We start from the raw sequence: 16,762 nt of genomic DNA on the forward strand, positions 1-16,762 counted from the left end.
AACTGAGAAGAGGTCCCAAATTGTCAGTAATCCAATATTTACCAAACCTCCTCTTGCTAGATCCATCTATTCTTACAAGGAATCCATTACACTCTAATACACGTAAAACATGCTGCATTGTTTTCCCGATAACCTGCTAACCTATTCCTCCTATTCCATGGTAGCTTTAATTCATCAGTAGGGGAAGCTTTTACTCGGGATGGCTGAGTACTGATACCAGGTATTGATATTGGGCCTCATTTTAAGATATAAAGTATGCGTTGAGGCTGCCGATATCAGACACGGATACTTGAGACAAACAAATGAGTCATTCCTCCTCTGCAGTAGTTGGCACTATACTGTTTAACACATTAGATGATCTGTGACAAATAGAGGTCATTCACATTTTTTTGCCATTGTATTTGTGTTGAAATTTTAGATGAAGGACGAGAGGTATCGGTACTCGGTATGGATGAGTACTCAAAGAGTGAACACTTGTCCAGTATCATCTGGAAAAAAAAAGTGGTGTCGAACATCACTAGTTTTTAACCATCTTGGATCAAAATCCTAACCCAACTTGCTCGGTCAACTCCCCAACCCAGCAAATAGCCCAACGTTGGGTTGATCAGTGCTTTAGTACTAAGTCAATGGTGTTCTAAAACGTACTATGATTCTGTGTAAAAGCTCCGCAAGAGGCATTTGAGGAAACCCAATGCAGAACAAACTATTGTGTGTCGACTTTTGTATTAATATCAACCCAAAGACTTTAAGTTCAGGTCTTTCTATATAACCATCCTCCCTGCCCCCTAACAAAATGCCCGCCAGTTATGTAAAGTGGCTGCTTATCCTTTCATTCCCAACTTACTTTTGTACTCCTGGCCTCCTACAGGACGTCCTGCTGATGGGTGAAGAGCTGGCGTCTGATCCTTATTACTGCCAGCTGGAAGCCGAGACGTGCCAGCTATTTTCCGAGCAGCTGGGCACCTTCGCCCTGGTGGGAGAGTCTCTGCACATGGGTGCCGCCAAGCGCTTGAGGCTGGTGCTCTTCTCCGACGCCTACTGCTCCACGCTGGAGTACAACATCAGGGTCTACTGCATGGACGACACGCAGGACGTCTTCAAGGTACATTGTGATGTCACTTGTTTGGTGTTTTTTTTTTTTTCAACGTAAGAGCAGATGATGGAATTTTTTCAGACTTTGTTTTCATTACATTCTGTAAGGTGAAGGGAGGTTTGAAGGTTTTCAAAGCGATACAGTCACCCAGTGACGTATATAGATGGAATTGTGGAATTATTATTGAAACACAAGTGTACCTAATGGTGTGGCCGGTTTGTGTGTATGTAAGGAAAAAAAATCAAATCAGTCATGCGAGAATCAATAGAAAGTGTTGCTGTCCTTATTAATGGAACCAGATTGATTTTCGGTTCATAGCACACAGAGAATCATAAACTATTGCCCGTCGGGATACATTGTGATTGTCTATGACCGTGCACTTCTAGTTATGATAGCCTTTTCTTTTAGCTTGCTTGGACTGACTGCATTAGACATAGCCAGGGGGAATGGAGCAACACGATTAAAGAATAAAGTGTTGCCAGTGTGTGAATTGTGGATGCGGACCAATGCCAAGTCCTGCTTGATGACAGCATACAGTCATCGGTGGCGTGCACACTTGGTGCCACTCAGCTGCCGCAGGCCATGGCGTTTCCCCTCGCTTTGTTCACTGCCGTATTTCCCCTCTCTCTTCTGCCCTCCACGTGGGCATGGTATAATCAAGTGCTAATGCCTTCCTCCCTCCCCAGGGGCTGCCTCTGAGTAGTCGGTTAAGATTTCATTTGCATGGTTAATTAGTAAATTAAAAGGAGAGCCTGTCCCGGTGTTCTCCCAGCAAGCCCCATGCTCGCTCTCACGCCGACCCACTCCTCTTCATCTGACACCACCCACAGTCACAAGTACCATTTCCCACTCAAGTCCTCTTCTGCCGGCTGTAATGGTCAACCTCGTTGTCCAGCAAAATCTATGGGCATCAGTGGGGCATAAACGAGAGAGAAGGGGAGGGAGGGCTCCCTGTGCTAAAGCTGATGAAAGTCTTCAAAATAAAAGTATACCACCTGTTGCTCTGCCTCTTGCATGAGCCAAAAATAGGTAATGACAAACCAACGGCACTCTTTAAACGTGGCCACTGGCTGCTGCTCTGTTCCACTGTAAAATGCATGTTAATGGACAGCCCCGATTACTGAAAAGTTGGGATGATGTGGAATATATTAATAAAAAATGGCATTCAAGTCATTTGCTAGTCCTTTTCATTTGAACACTGCAAAAAAATCTACACACTTAAACCTCTACCGTAGAGTGCTAGTTTTTATTTCATTACAATTTCAGCCAAAAAATATCATGCAAAAATCATCTAAAAACAATATATAAAAACATATAATCTCAAAAAAAACATTGAGATGCACAGGTCATGTTATAGTCTTGTTTCCATTCTGACTCAGTGTAAAATTGTAAAACATACATCAAGTGCACACACACACTATGAGGGTAGAAGACTCACATATTTTACGCAGTTAGTTTTCAAATAATTGTTGACTTGTTTTATTGAGCAACCAGCACATAATCTATCATTCATTTTCCCCTCATGATCCATGTGTGTCCATTTATTATATATTGCCCAGAAAAAGAAAGAAAACATGATCCATGCTCAATTCCCTGGAAGGTGCTTGACGTTCATGAGTTGACAATGAGGCCGTCACATGGTGAGAATGTTGTCCTATGAGGCCGAGAGTATGACACATATATTGAAATCTGGTCTCATCAGACCACAGCACAATAGTTGTACTTTGTTCAGGTCAGAGAAATGATGCCATTTCCAAATGCAGTTGATGTTGTCTCCCCATTTCACACGATGGGATTCAAACCACGTACCAAACATTTATGAATGCTGTAACAAAATATGTTTGCTGACATTTTCTAAAGCATTTCTGTGCTCGACTAGTTTGCCGGCTGCAGTGCCGCCACCTGAAATATTGAAGGTCACGGACATTCGAGATATTTTTCGTAGTGTAGTCAAAAGTGAATGGATTGTTATCATGCTCCATTTTCGTTTAGGACAAAGCAACTTTTTGGTGAGTCTGTGTTGCCGCAGGCGCTGCCCCTCACAGAGCTTGTTTTGACTTTGCAGACTACTGTATCAAAGCAGCAGTAATGATAAACGTCTTCTTACACATTCAGCTCACCACTCTGCCTACAGTCTGACTGTGTGGGAAAAGTGAAGCTGCGCGGAAACTTTTCCCATCTTTTGGTCTCACCGTCCGCACATCTCTCGCTCGCCATCTCCTCTGCTCTCACTCGCCGGGAAAAGGACATGGGAGCTTGTTGACTAGGGCACTTGTGCTGCCATACTCTGCAGCTCCCCCGACGCCTTTGAGTGCATTAGCCTGCCGTCTCGCACACAACCTGGCCCTGTGGTAAGCCACAGCATCTCCAGGGTTCTGTACTTTTTAGTGAGTGATTTAGAATGTGGCCCACACTGTTGAGTAATCTCGACTTCACACCGCTTTTGATGCTATTATGGAAGGAGCAGTTCATTTAGCAAGTACATTAACCACTTTGAGTGGAGATTAAAACTTCCCTGGAGAGTTCAGCCTAATCACTAATCACTGTCTTTAAAATGCACCATTTATGATTACACTTCCACCACGGCTGCTGTTAATTGTTGCGTATATCGGCGCTAGACAAGCAGGGATTCGGTAGGAGCGGCAGGGCAGCCGTTGTGCCGAGGGGGTGTAACGTGCCATCAAAACGGGAGTAAAATTGCAGCCTTTGCCATCTGCTGAAGCTGCGCACCTTGTTTTCCAGACAGGGATGTAACTTCCCAGCCACTAAACAGCGCATACTTGCGATGGCGGATGAGAGCATGTGAGTCTGCTCTGCCTTTCCTGCTGCCTACTCTGTGACAGGAAGAGCTATAGAATGACAAGAGAAGCTGACATTTCTTCTCATCACTGACTGGTCTGACAAGCCTGAATCGATGAAACACATGAGCATCCAAACATACCCTACACACAGGCTCCGTGCTATCTCGTATCTCCCAATTACAGCATATTAAAAGCGATGTTTGATCGTAAGTGTATGTGGACTCGGGGGGACGCGGTGACATTTGCGACTGATGCGCGACGTATGTTAGCGGAGCTCTGCTCAGGCCAATTGAGTTAATATTTAATGTGCATCCCACTCTTGATGGGGCTGGCCAAGGCTGGCACGACAGCGTGAGTGGCGTTTGGGCCCTGCCCTCAGAGCACACTCGGCAGATCCCCGCTCGCCCGGTGGGAGAGCATCACTGATGTCGTGCCAGCCCACCACGCGTTGAACACCTGCAGTGCACCTCCTACCTGTGCGCTACAGAGCTAGACCTCTGACTAGCTGCTAATTAGACTGCCACCTGTTTTTTTTTATATATTTAGCTCTGATATTTAGAGCTTGACAGCTATTGTTTTGACGGAAATAACATGAAAACAGTTTGCCCAGGAAATTAGCAGTTCAATGATTTGAACCTGATGGACTTGGATTGGGGTCAAGTTGGGTGGTGGCCGGGGGATTTTCAGTCATGACTTTTTTATTTTATTTCTAAAAAAAAATTTATCCGAGTTTGAAAGCGGGTTTGTTTTTAGTTTTTGTTTTTTCAGAAAACAAGGTTTGTTTTGATCAGTTTTACTTTCCTTTTTTATTTTTGTATTTCTGGTGTGATTTCAAATACGTGATAGTACTGTGACATCGTAGCATAAACATTATTTTCGAACAAAATTCAAAATAACCATCTGCAACTTAAATACAGGTACTGTATAACAGTCCACAGACTGAGTGTAAAGTAATTGCAGTGCAGAATACCGCTTTGAACGTTAGATACATCACACCTTAACGTCTAAACTAAAGTTTGAATGGTCTCACTTTCTATATCCCGTATTTGCTAAGTTAAGTTGACAACTTGGTGGATTTGTGGTTTGAATTCCTGTTAAGTGACAAAAGCACGGAAGCCATGCAGGTCGCAAGCACGGCTGTTGCCGTAGAGCGATACCATGTGTTGCTGCCGCGAGATGATGTCACTTCTTGGCGACATTCAGTAAAAGACCACAACTCCCAGATGACAGTTTTAAATTATTTGTCAAAGACGAAAACTATTTTCGAGTAGTCTTTTTTTTTTTAGTTTGCTATTGTAAAATGTATTTTCACCTAGTTTTGATTATTTTATTTTTTTTATGAAGCATTTTTTATTTTAGTTTAGTTTTCGTTAAAGTTCTACGCGTAGGCTCTATGCGTAGCAGTTAATTGGACAGCTGCCATGTAGTGTTGTACAGCTAAATTGATCCTCAAGAGGAATATTTGCAAACACATTGCGTAATCTGACCTCAGCAAAGAAGAGTTGGAGAAACATAAAAATGAATTAAGTCTTGAAAACACGGTGCTAGTGTTCCCTGATGTGTGTTCACATTAAACCATACCGTTAAGCTTTATTTTTTAGAATTTTGCTTACTTGCAGTGTACTGTGCATTTCTTTTTTTTTTTTCCCAACATCATATTTATGCATCCAACTACACAGAACGGTGTGGTGTGTTATTACCTTCCATTTGATTATGTTTGTAGTAATTATTGCCATAATACGTGAACAGTATCCACACTGGCCTACCAAAATCATTCAAGCTCACAATGGCAAAGAGAGCATTAGCCACTCACCAGTGTATCTTCCAGATGATTTGAATGGATGATTTGAATGGATGAAAATTGTGCTGTGTCTTTTGGTATCCTCATTGTAGCTACTGAAGTGATGCATGCTGATAAATGGCCACCAGGCTAGCATCTTTCAGTACCGTAAAAGCTCAGCAGTGGATTCCATTGATTTGATTTAATTATAATCATTATTGAATGAAAAACTTTTCTTTTTTTTTTTAATTCTTGCTGGCAATATTGCTCAGAAGATAAATGTAGTGTTTTTAGAATAAGCACAGCTCTTAATCTGAATGTGTTCTCACGTAGTATTTGCGGGAACTTTCTTTTGTATTAGTGCCCAGAATTTACACTTTTATCAATATTCATGTAATGAGTTTAATGTGCTCAGTTCATTGTCTCGTTGTCTTTAGATCGTAAAAATTTAGTGTGCAATGGTTGTTGAACAGATGTCCTCAACCGGCTCTTCTGTACACAGTTTGACCTCCAGCAACGTTTTTCAATTTAGCAATAATTCACTCGCTATCTTGGGCATTAATACGTGCCCCCCCCCCCCCCCCCGTGTTAGAGACGTGCAATTTCTTCAATAGAAATCTATTGGCAAGAAGGTAAAATAAGAACAGCTGAGATATTGTTTTCACGTAATCTTTTAGCGTTCACGCATGCTGTGATTTATCAGGCCGAACGCATGACTCTTTGTGAGCGGAACATTTATAAGCGAGCAGACAAGTCCCTTGTATTTGCAGTTATTAGTCAGAGTTGACTGTGGCGTGCTCGGCCAGCCACTGGAGCTCAGAGTGATGAGAGGAAAAGCCTGTCACATCCCGCTGACAAACGCACAGATTTATGGGGCCCACATCAGGCTTTTTTTTGTAGCAACAAATGCATTTGCTATGAAAACTATGAAAATGGATCACCGCGAGGAGTCGGAGAGAGGGGAGGGGCCAGCATTTAAAGTTGAAAGCGTGACTATTTGTCCCCCCCATCTCTGATGTGTAAGCTTTGCAAACCAACTGATCAAACGCTGCTTCTAATCCGTCTGAGTTTGTTAGGTTAATCACTTTATTACGCGCAACAATACAGACAACATTTAAAAATGCTTGCTGTGAGTAGAGTGCCATATTTTAATCCCGAGCTTTCAACCGTTCTCATATATATCGCTTTGATTTGTTTAGAGTTGGCCTTTCCGCATGTGTGCCGCGAGAGCGAGTTTGCCGCAGCCGCTAACCTCTTTCTGTCAGCACCAGCCTGAAGAGATTAGCTGTATGAGTGTCTCTTGTTCCCCAATGGAGGCAGGCCCCAGTCCATCTCAGTCCCGGCTCTGGTCCGAGCCAAGAGGATGAGGGGGAGACTGAGCGTTAGATGAAGGAAAGGGGGGGAGGGGGGTTGAAGTCATAGAAAACTGTGGCCATGATTGCAGTAATCCCGTTATCTCTCCTGCTAAAGCTGGCCACTCCAGTGACCCGGAGACACAAATGTTAAGCCGCCTGTGTCTCTCTTCTCTTTTCACTCCATCTCCCTCCTTAGCCAACCTCATTGAATGTCAGATGGTGGTCCGGCCTCCGTCGGATTCCAAAATTGGCAGTTCTCGCACATAGTCCGACCCTATCTCCGATTCCGTTAGAACAAAAGGCGGGTTCTCCTGCAGTATATGAACTGGCTGTCCATCTCACGCATCTTAATGTTGTCAAAGTTGTACGGGGTCAGGCGACTTAACCGTGCCCGCCCGGCTTATCTTTGGCGTATTCGAGCTCTATTTGGCTCTGCCTTTGTGATTAATGCATGATTTGATAATCTAATTAAAAACCTTGCATTGTTTTCTTCCCCTGTAGAATGAGCTAATAATACGGTCAAATTTAGCTTCTCATTTATTCGCTCGCTCACACTGTCATTTGTTAACAGGATAATGGGGCGTAAAGAGGGCCATTATTCTCTCAGTCCAGAGCATATGCACACAACATACTAGCCCAGCAGGGTTGTTTTAAACCAAGGACACAGTCACGCATGTAAAGGACGGACGGGGTTGTCCTTCAAAGGGATCACGGTTCAGGGTGCCGTGTTACGGGCCTTGTTTGATCCTAATCCTGCCGCATCAGTCGCGCACCTGACACACACGCTTAGACAGGTGAGTTAGTATGCATCCTGTGAGCAAGATAACGCCGTCATTGGCATTCCACGCCCTCCTTTTGTTGTTAACAGGCCGATAGATCTCCTACTGTAGGTCAGAGACCTGATCAAAGTCCGCCAGCCGCGATTTGCAATGCTAATTTGGCGCAACAAATAATAGTGCTTAAGAATTAGACTCCTGGTGAAGCCCTCATAATGCGCCTTTTGTCTGTGTAAGACCCATAATAGCAGAGGGCTTTCAATTCTTAGGGGGATATCTGTGCCCCTGCTATTACGCCATTAGACGTCTTAGTCATCGTTTGACACCCTCTGTCTGCAACTGTCCGAGTTCATAAAGGCGCACCTACATATTTTGGTGTTGTGTGAGAAGAATATCCTGGTAGAGATCCTTGTAGGGAATACAATCCGTGCTAACAAGGCGATTGAGTACAAGGCAAACAGTGAAATTAGAAATGCACAAAGCAAACAAGAAAATTCCCCACTCAGGCCGAGCTGAAAAGCGCTTATTCAGAGAGAACACGCATGCAATCACAAAGGCAGGTAGACATTCAGAAAATATAATTAACAGCTTCCTTATTATGATTGCAACGAGGGCAGTTCATCCTGGGGAAAGAGGGCAGCAAATTGAATCAGTGTTCTTCGGAGAGAAATTATTCTCATTCCCCACTTTAATGAAGTCGTTCCCGTCATCGTGGCAGTAGACGACTAAAGGTGGTAAGTACAAGGGCTAAGCGATTTTGAAAAATCATCTAATTGCATTTTTTTTTTCATATGCTCTTATTGTTTTTCAAGGTCCTCTTCCCACTGCTTTCTTTATCAAACACAAGCAATAAGGTAATTCGTATGATAATTCACAGTATCAGATGGTACATGAATGTTTTGGCCTTATAGGTTAGTAGTTATATGCTAAAATAAAGGGAAATGAATTCATATCAAAGACAGTTTTTCTCTACTTCAATTTGAGTGTGACTCGTTCACGACTACTACACAAAGATAAAATGTACTCTTCTGAAAAGCCATGACATTGTCCAATATATTGTCAGTCGAGGGGCAAAAAAAACCTGACTGATACCTTATCGTGTAATTGCGGTTAAAAATAACCTAACGCTGCTTAGATAGCGGATGTCACGATGTCAGAGCTTTCAGACATCACCGGGGGTGACTCAAAATTAGGTAGAGGTGACCACCTCTGAAGTTAAAATTCAATTCTCGTGATACAGCAGTCTCAACATGCTAATCGGATACAAGAGAGACACAAATAAAATATGCCGCTGCACTGTCCAAGTGTAAGATTCTGCTCACTTTTCATAATAGAATCCAATGAAAAAGTATTGGATGCAAAGGTTCTGGCTTTGATGAATGAGTCGTAAAAGTCGCAAATTTCATCACCCCGTTGCAGATAATCACTTGGATGGCCTCCCCCCCAAAAAAAGAAATCCCACCGAGATTAAAAGCATGTCTTTACAAATCTCTCTCTGCACACAAACAAAAATTAAATGAAGATGATTTGCCAGAGAAAACAATGAGCAATTGACTAACGGCTTGTACGCTTCCTTCATCACAACCCAGGTATCTCACAATACTGCATGACTGCGGTGTGAGCATGCTAATGCCGGAAAACATCCCCCACACACATAGCGTATGCACACACTGAGGTGTGGGGGGGAGATCAACCTTGTGGTGACATTAAAGCTTTGTGGAGACAAGTGGGTGTTGCCTGCTGTGGCTACCTGCGGAGCTGCGATCTTCCCGTGTTAGGATGTGCTGCGGGCCTTCTTCCCGCTTTGCTTGGGCATGTCTCTGTGGGAACAAAGAGCAGAGACACATCTACGGTGCAGGGTGTCTACTAACTACGTGTGCTTTAGTCAAAAGGTACTCTGTGATCCAAAATCTATTGACACACTTCCTCGCTTGTTTTCATAGCCCTCTCGCTGTTTCGTGGTGGATAGGGATCACATTGGGTTACTTTTACCCGAGGTTGGGTTCAGCATACATACGAATCTGTCTGAAGGCACTGAGCTCTACTTAAATGTAAATGCAGCTTAGTGAAGAGCAAGAAGAGGCTGAGAAGGTCCCCTACGAAGCTGCAGTAATAGTTGTTCCTCCAGTGCAGAGAGACGTTACCATGGACTACGAAAGAATACATCAAAAGCTTCCTGACTAAGTCAAAATGCTTTTAATTCATGTGGAGGGGGGAAACGTTTTATTTGAATGATATGGTCTGGATCGCAGTCACATCATGGTGGGGTCCGGGACATATCCCCCGTCATGAACGTGGATTGTTCTTCCTCTGTGTTAATGAAAATGTTCCCTCTCATCTTTGTCCCATCAGGAGGTGATGCAGATGGAGCGGCAGCTCGGGGGTCGGCTGATTGACGAGCCTCACATCCTGCTCTTCAAAGACAGCTACCACAACCTGCGCCTGTCCATCCATGACATGCCTCAGGCCCACTGGAGGAGCAAGCTGCTCGCCGGCTACCAGGTGCGTATCATGGCGAGCCAGTGGGGACGAGACGAGGCAGGGGGTGGGGTGGGATGGATTTGCTCAGAATCCCAGCACGAGCAAGGACATGTAATACAAATCTATCCATTGGTTCTTCCAAGGTCAACTCATAAATATTATGTTTTTCCTGTGTCTGTAGAGAAATGAAAGAGAAACAACAAAAGCTCATCAGAGCCCTTTTGTGATTGTTAATGAGGGCTCACGGTCAACTTGTTTGTCTGGACTTATACATGAATAAAACAAACATAGTATAAAGCAACATCCGTGGAATGCATGTAATTGTTTTAATGGTCTCTTTGGAGGCTCAAACTTGAGCTCCTGCTGGATTCAATGCCTTGTACTGAGATATTGTTCGAAAAATGTTGAATTAAATCACCTCTAAATGGTTATTCTTATGAGCGGCGCACAAGATTCATGGTTAGCACAAATTCAGCCGAGACAGGCTCCAGCGCACTCGTGACCTTAAAGAGACTAGACACAGTACTTTAAAGAAAATAAAAAAATAAATAAAAAATAACCCAATTTAGATTCATTCAACCCAACTTCCTGGATTGTTTTGCACAAAAAAAACTAAATTGGGTCAGACACAGACAAATATGTGATTGTCCACAGACTCGTCATTATACATACATTACATTATAGCTCAGTCAGTGCAGTAACCCAGAGGCGCAAGTCGATCGATCATCTCACAACCTGGAAGCTGCGAGCCGTCCACATGCGCTGGCCACACTGTGGCCCGGTGAGGGTAGTTCAAAGAGGACTGGAAAATGGTCTGGCTGCAAGTTGAAGCTGCACAAGGTCCCTGTAGAGAAAAGGCCAGGTTGTGCCAAGCAAGCACAGCGGTAACATTGTACCCTGCACAAAATCTTCCTCAGGACTGAGCCTGCTTATTTGGAAGTGCTTCCCTCACAGCAGTGCGGTGGGGGGAAAAAGGTCTTTAGTCCCCCCTGGGGCCCCAACAGGACTTTTGTGTTTTTCACCTGTCTTGCTGCAACATCTGTCCGCTTGGGTAACAGTGCCCCTCGTTGGTCACTTGCATTTACTGCGGCCCCTCTCAAACACAGTTCTTGACAGTTGTTAAAGGGAGGGTGAAGGAATGAGTTAGTATGCCCTGCTTTTTCCCCCCCTCTTTCTTTCTCTTCATTCCCCGTGATCTCCGGGGATATGCGGATGAGGCATGAATACTGAGCAACAGAGAGAAAGATGTCGGAATCATCAGCTTTGAATACATTCCAGGAAGCGCATCCTTTTTTTTTTCGACAATAGCAAGGACTTACTTTGCATGCATACACTAGAGGGGAGTCTTGGGAGACACCTCTTGATCGAACGATTAATTATTGTCCCGGGTATGAGGTTTTGTGCCAAATTGAAAATTAATGTTTAAGAGAGGCATTTAGATGAATCTCCTATAGGTTACATTGTATGAGCCCATTTAAGGTCTTCCTGGTAAAAACTGCATTCACACCGTTTTTATAAAGTGTGTCTTAATTAAGACGCATAATGACTCAATGCAGTTGGTGGCCGAGTGCTTGACTCTGTTAATCTAATAACAACACTACTGATTAATTGACTCCTCAAATGCAACCAGTGGGGCACAAATTTGCATGTCATAGAATAATTCATAGTGGTTAGACTTCTATTTGAAGGTGCTGGATGGAAGTTTGTTCCCTCTGGTTTGTGCTTTGCAGACTTTTGCTTTACCTTGAGAAGCTGTGCAAGCAAAATGTAGCCACATCTCCGTGTCTCCTTTGTGATCTCCGTACTGCGGATGGGTGCAAAACCTTGAGGCCATTTCTTTTCCACTCGAAATACACTCTGTAGGAAGTGATGCTTTTTGGGAGGCGTGGTTCACTATATTGCTGCCTGATCCTTGCCGTATTCCCAATTAAAACAAAAATGACTAAAAAACAAATGGTATCGTTTGTTTAACAGCATGGTATCGCAGTACTTTTGTAATACTTGCGAAATTCACAACCCGTTGAATTTCAAATGAACACTAGAACAACATCCCTAGAAAATCACAATGTGCAGAATGCACTCCTGCTTTTCTTTGGAATAAATACGATTCAATACAGTACATCTTTATTTACTGTATATAGTGCTTTCAAAATGTTGCGGTATCCTATCAGAACTGGAAAAGTCGACACACCCCTAGTAAATACTCGCTTTCCATGAGTCTGAATCATTGTTGCTTGCTACAGGAGATCCCATTCTACCACATCTGGAACGGTTCCCAACGGTACCTGCACTGCACCTTCACTCTGGAGCGCCTCAGCCTCAGCACCTGCGAGCTCACCTGCCAGCTGTGCGTGTGGCAGGTGGAGGGAGAAGGGCAGAGCTTCAGCCTTGACTTTAACATCGCCAAGGTAACATTGAACCGCTTATCCTCGCCCGTTTTGGATGCCTTTTGAAGTTGGACAGTTTTTCACGAGGCCTCGTCGTCACAAACAGGACACCCGAGCCGTGGACTCCGAGTTCCTGTTAATGGACACTAACGCCACCGCCCTCGCAGGGCCCAGCGCCTTTCAGATCCCATACCTCATAAGGCAAAAGATCTGCAGCAGCCTGGACGCCCCGTGTCCCAACGGAGCCGACTGGAGAATGCTGGCACAAAGACTCAAGCTCGAGAGGTAAAGAGCGAGCCAGAACAAATTGTTAGCTGATCAATCATCAGGACTGCGCATTGGAACAAGCAGTCTAGCAAATAATGCCGTGCAGCCCCTATTATACTCGGTGAGTGGAGCAAACATCGCAGTCATCGCGCCCTCTACACTAACTAAATACAATAAGTAACTGAAAGTGAACCCAAACACACGGAAGTAAAGAATACAATTACAAATTAGACAAAACAATTAACATCGCACTTCATTTATTTTGAAATCTCAAACGCCACTGCTGGTCAGTAACTTGGCAATCAATACAAACTAACGGCAAGTAAAGTAGAATAACCCTAACTGCTCGCTTATTTTATCGTAACTTCTATTTAGCAAACTCTTCTCCTTGTGTGACAGGTTAGATAAACACGCAACACATTTCATGTCGCATTCCACAACTGGTCACGATCACGGAGTGCTTGGCTCAGGCCTACTCTGCAAATAGGACAATTTACAGATTTACGATTGTCGACCCCAACCGTTTTCCAAGCCAATCGGGAAGAAACTCACTCTTAACAAGCTTAGAGACATCAATGTTACCACATTCCATTTTTCAAAATTCATGGAGCTCTATAGCCAACCTTATCGTAATGGGTTGTACTGTAATAATTTGTGCCATGAATTTTTCGGAAAATGCAATCAAACAGAAGGTTTTTCCGTATGTGTGCCTTGCATCGTGGTACAGGTTTGGTTTTCTTGTGACCACCATTGCATGCTACTTTTCAAGATTGAGGAGACCACCTCGGAAATAAGCTCCACTTACTACAGTTGAACAGCACTGCAAAATAGCAACACATAGGGAATGATTCCAAACACAGCCCAAGCTACTCGATAACTTGATTTGAGCAGTTTAAACATTAAAGACTTGTTTTCTTCAGGTAAACTCTCAAATGTATACAGCTTTTCTCTGTCAGTTTGGCATTCCCTTTTAGTAGGAATGGAAAGGTAACGCGCAAAGAATCCATCAGCAGCAAATCTTGAAACTAGTGGCTCGGAGCCTCTTTGTTTTTTTTAAAGTGACACAACTGGCGTATTTCAAAATAGTTGCAGCCATTGATCCATTTTACACAAATTTAATTTCTACCTGGCTCATGAAGCCGAATAAGTAAAGTTAATTTGTCTGATCAACTTTATTTGCCCCGATTAATCACCCGGCGAATTGATGCAGTACAGGTTTAATTAGCAATGCTGTGCTCAGCAGAATCAATTCTCAATTAGGCCTGAAGATCGCACAACAATAACTTCTCGCTTTGTTTGATGCATCCTCAACGACACGTGTTACTGAGGAATAAAATACAGCAGATTATTTGCTTCTTTGCCATTCTCTCACTGTATATTTCATTTATTTACTACCACATTTCTGATCATTATCTCTGGTAGTATCCATTAAAACTGAGCATTATTATTTTTGTAAAGGAAGAAATTCTGGTCCTGTGTTAGATATCATTTTGCAGCTGCTGTAGGCTATATGTCATGTGTTTGTTTGATATTATTATGTTACCATTGGCGATTAAAATGAATCAACGTAACAAAAGGTTTGAAAAAGTAGCTTAATTGCCCTTCAAAATTCATCACTGTGCTCTCTATTCTACACTACAGCAAACGCTGCAAAGTAATACACCGGCTGTGACCCTTGTCAAGGTGAAAAGTATTTGGTGGTGTGTTCAAGTCCCAGCGCAGTGCCTCAGAGGTGCTCAAGCGTTTCTACTGCGTTGTGTGTTCTCCTCCAGAGTTAAGGTTGTATCGACGCAAGGCGAACACAAAATGAGCATTAAATCTAATCAGTGTGTGCAAGTACATTGGCAAGCGGGCAACACTCAACATCAAATATACAGCCGACCGGGACGGCCGCTTTGTTGTCATTGATTGGGCTTGATGGCCAAAGGTTGTGCACCTAAAATGGGGAAAAGTCACTTCCGACTGTGTGAACTGCGAGAAGTCCGTGGAGGCTTTCCTAAGTGGGATTTAGGACCTGCTTCAACATCAAATAGAGACGAATGAGGCTTTTGCTTTTAAGCCTCTGTTGGGCTTCAAATGAAAATTGCTTTTTAGTGGTGTTTTATGGCCGTTGCGAGAGCCTGATCTAACTTGTCTGTAAACAATGTGCTGCACGCCAAGACTGAAAGTTGGTGGAATACATGACAAAAGTCAAGTATGGAAAAGCTCCGGTGTGTCAAGGGGCAGTCATGAATTGAATTCATGAACCCTCATTTGACTTTTTAGTCAATTGTATTTGGCCAAACTTTTAGGAGACTTTTTTTTGTCCCCCTTGCACAAAGGCATGATTGGGTGTGGCAAAACGTCAGTTCTGACCTCAACCCAAACACCTTTAAAATGAGCCAAAACAAACCCAAAGATATGCACATACATCTTGTATTGTCATATCATGCACACATATCTATTTCATAAAACAAATAGACTTAGAATATTACACTTTATAAAACCATAGAGTAAAAATAATAATTTGTGAAACATGATTGAATGTAATATATTTTTAATATGTTACCAATTTATTTTCTTTTTTATCAATCAAAAGCTATTGTGTATATCAGTCAAAAAAATTGTGATTCATATTTTTATTTGCTCTATGATAGCATCACTTACTGCATCACTTTTTTTTACCTAATAACTTGTCAATTAGTTTAGGGGAATCGTGTATGCACAACATCCACTGAACAAACATAACATGTGTCCAGAATATAAATAACATTTTGGAATCTGAAACTAATTCATTGCAACTGTTTTTTTGTAATCGCTGTTGTGCAGACACATGAGCTTCTTTGCGTCCAAAGCGAGCCCAACCTCGGCCATCCTGGACCTGTGGGAGGCGCAACATTTCCACAGCGGCAACATCAACCAGCTGGCCGCCGTCATGGCGGACATCGGCAAGCAGGAAGCCATGATCTTCCTGGTGTCGGACGGCGAGTGCTAACAGGCTGAACTCAGAAGACAAGCGGAGTGGAAGAGTACAATAGACCATCGGAGCTGTCTGATTTTCGTCAATCAATGTAGGAGGATGCAGTTTTAACTCGTTACACTGAGAGAATCACATTCAAGCGGCACAGTTGAAAACGCCGCTGCAAAGATGATATGCCCCACCCCCTCCCGCGCCCAACTTTACTCATACATAATTCCAGGCCTTCTGCAGCACTTAATGTAATCCGATCAATAACGGCCAGTCATTTAATTCCATTGAAAACTAACATCTGGAAAGTCCTTTGAGCTGTCATTCAATATCCTTGATATCTATTTTAAGGTCCATGTACTCGTACATTCTTTGTCCTCCAACTGAGTCCACTAGTAAAACAACTTACATTTTTCCCTGCTACTGTTATTTCTGCACACGAGGAGGACAGTTTTGGCATAGTAGTGAAGTGACATTTGAGTACGTCTATGAAAACGCTAGATGTTAACTAGTTGAATTTTATAATGTACTAGTGCGTGACGATAATAGTAGAACGTTTCCGTAACGCGTATGACATTTCTGTTACTAGTTAGGTGAAGCAGCCCGGTTCCAAATGTACCATTTGGATGGTACTAGTTGCGGACCATTGCACTAGTTGACAGCCGCACACTACAAAGTCAAAGTCAAAGTCTGCTTTATTGTCAATTTCTTCACATGCCAAGACACACAAAGAAATCGAAATTACGTTCCCACTACTCGAGTTATTATGAAATTGTACCAGTTAACGTCTACCAGTTCACTAGTTGTGGAAAAAGACATTACTAGTGAGTTTGTTTATTTGATAAAATTTATTCTTAATCAATCTTTTAGAGGCT

General features: G+C 43.0%; 1 protein-coding gene across 4 annotated transcripts in view; it reads left to right on the forward strand.

Annotated features, from left to right (window-relative positions):
- Positions 1 to 16,554, forward strand: part of unc5a (unc-5 netrin receptor A) — a 130,320-nt gene extending 113,766 nt beyond the window's left edge. For all 4 annotated transcript variants that reach the window (XM_037262044.1, XM_037262045.1, XM_037262046.1 and 1 more), the window contains 5 exons: positions 869 to 1,102; positions 10,158 to 10,307; positions 12,530 to 12,694; positions 12,780 to 12,958; positions 15,749 to 16,554. In XM_037262044.1, coding sequence (XP_037117939.1) covers positions 869 to 1,102; positions 10,158 to 10,307; positions 12,530 to 12,694; positions 12,780 to 12,958; positions 15,749 to 15,914 — 894 coding nt within the window. In that variant the 3' untranslated portion in view covers positions 15,915 to 16,554. The remainder of the gene's footprint in view (positions 1 to 868; positions 1,103 to 10,157; positions 10,308 to 12,529; positions 12,695 to 12,779; positions 12,959 to 15,748) is intronic.
- Positions 16,555 to 16,762: the final 208 nt, after the last annotated feature.

Source organism: Syngnathus acus, chromosome 10 (genome assembly GCF_901709675.1).
Source record: "Syngnathus acus chromosome 10, fSynAcu1.2, whole genome shotgun sequence".
Taxonomy (NCBI): Eukaryota; Metazoa; Chordata; class Actinopteri; order Syngnathiformes; family Syngnathidae; genus Syngnathus; species Syngnathus acus.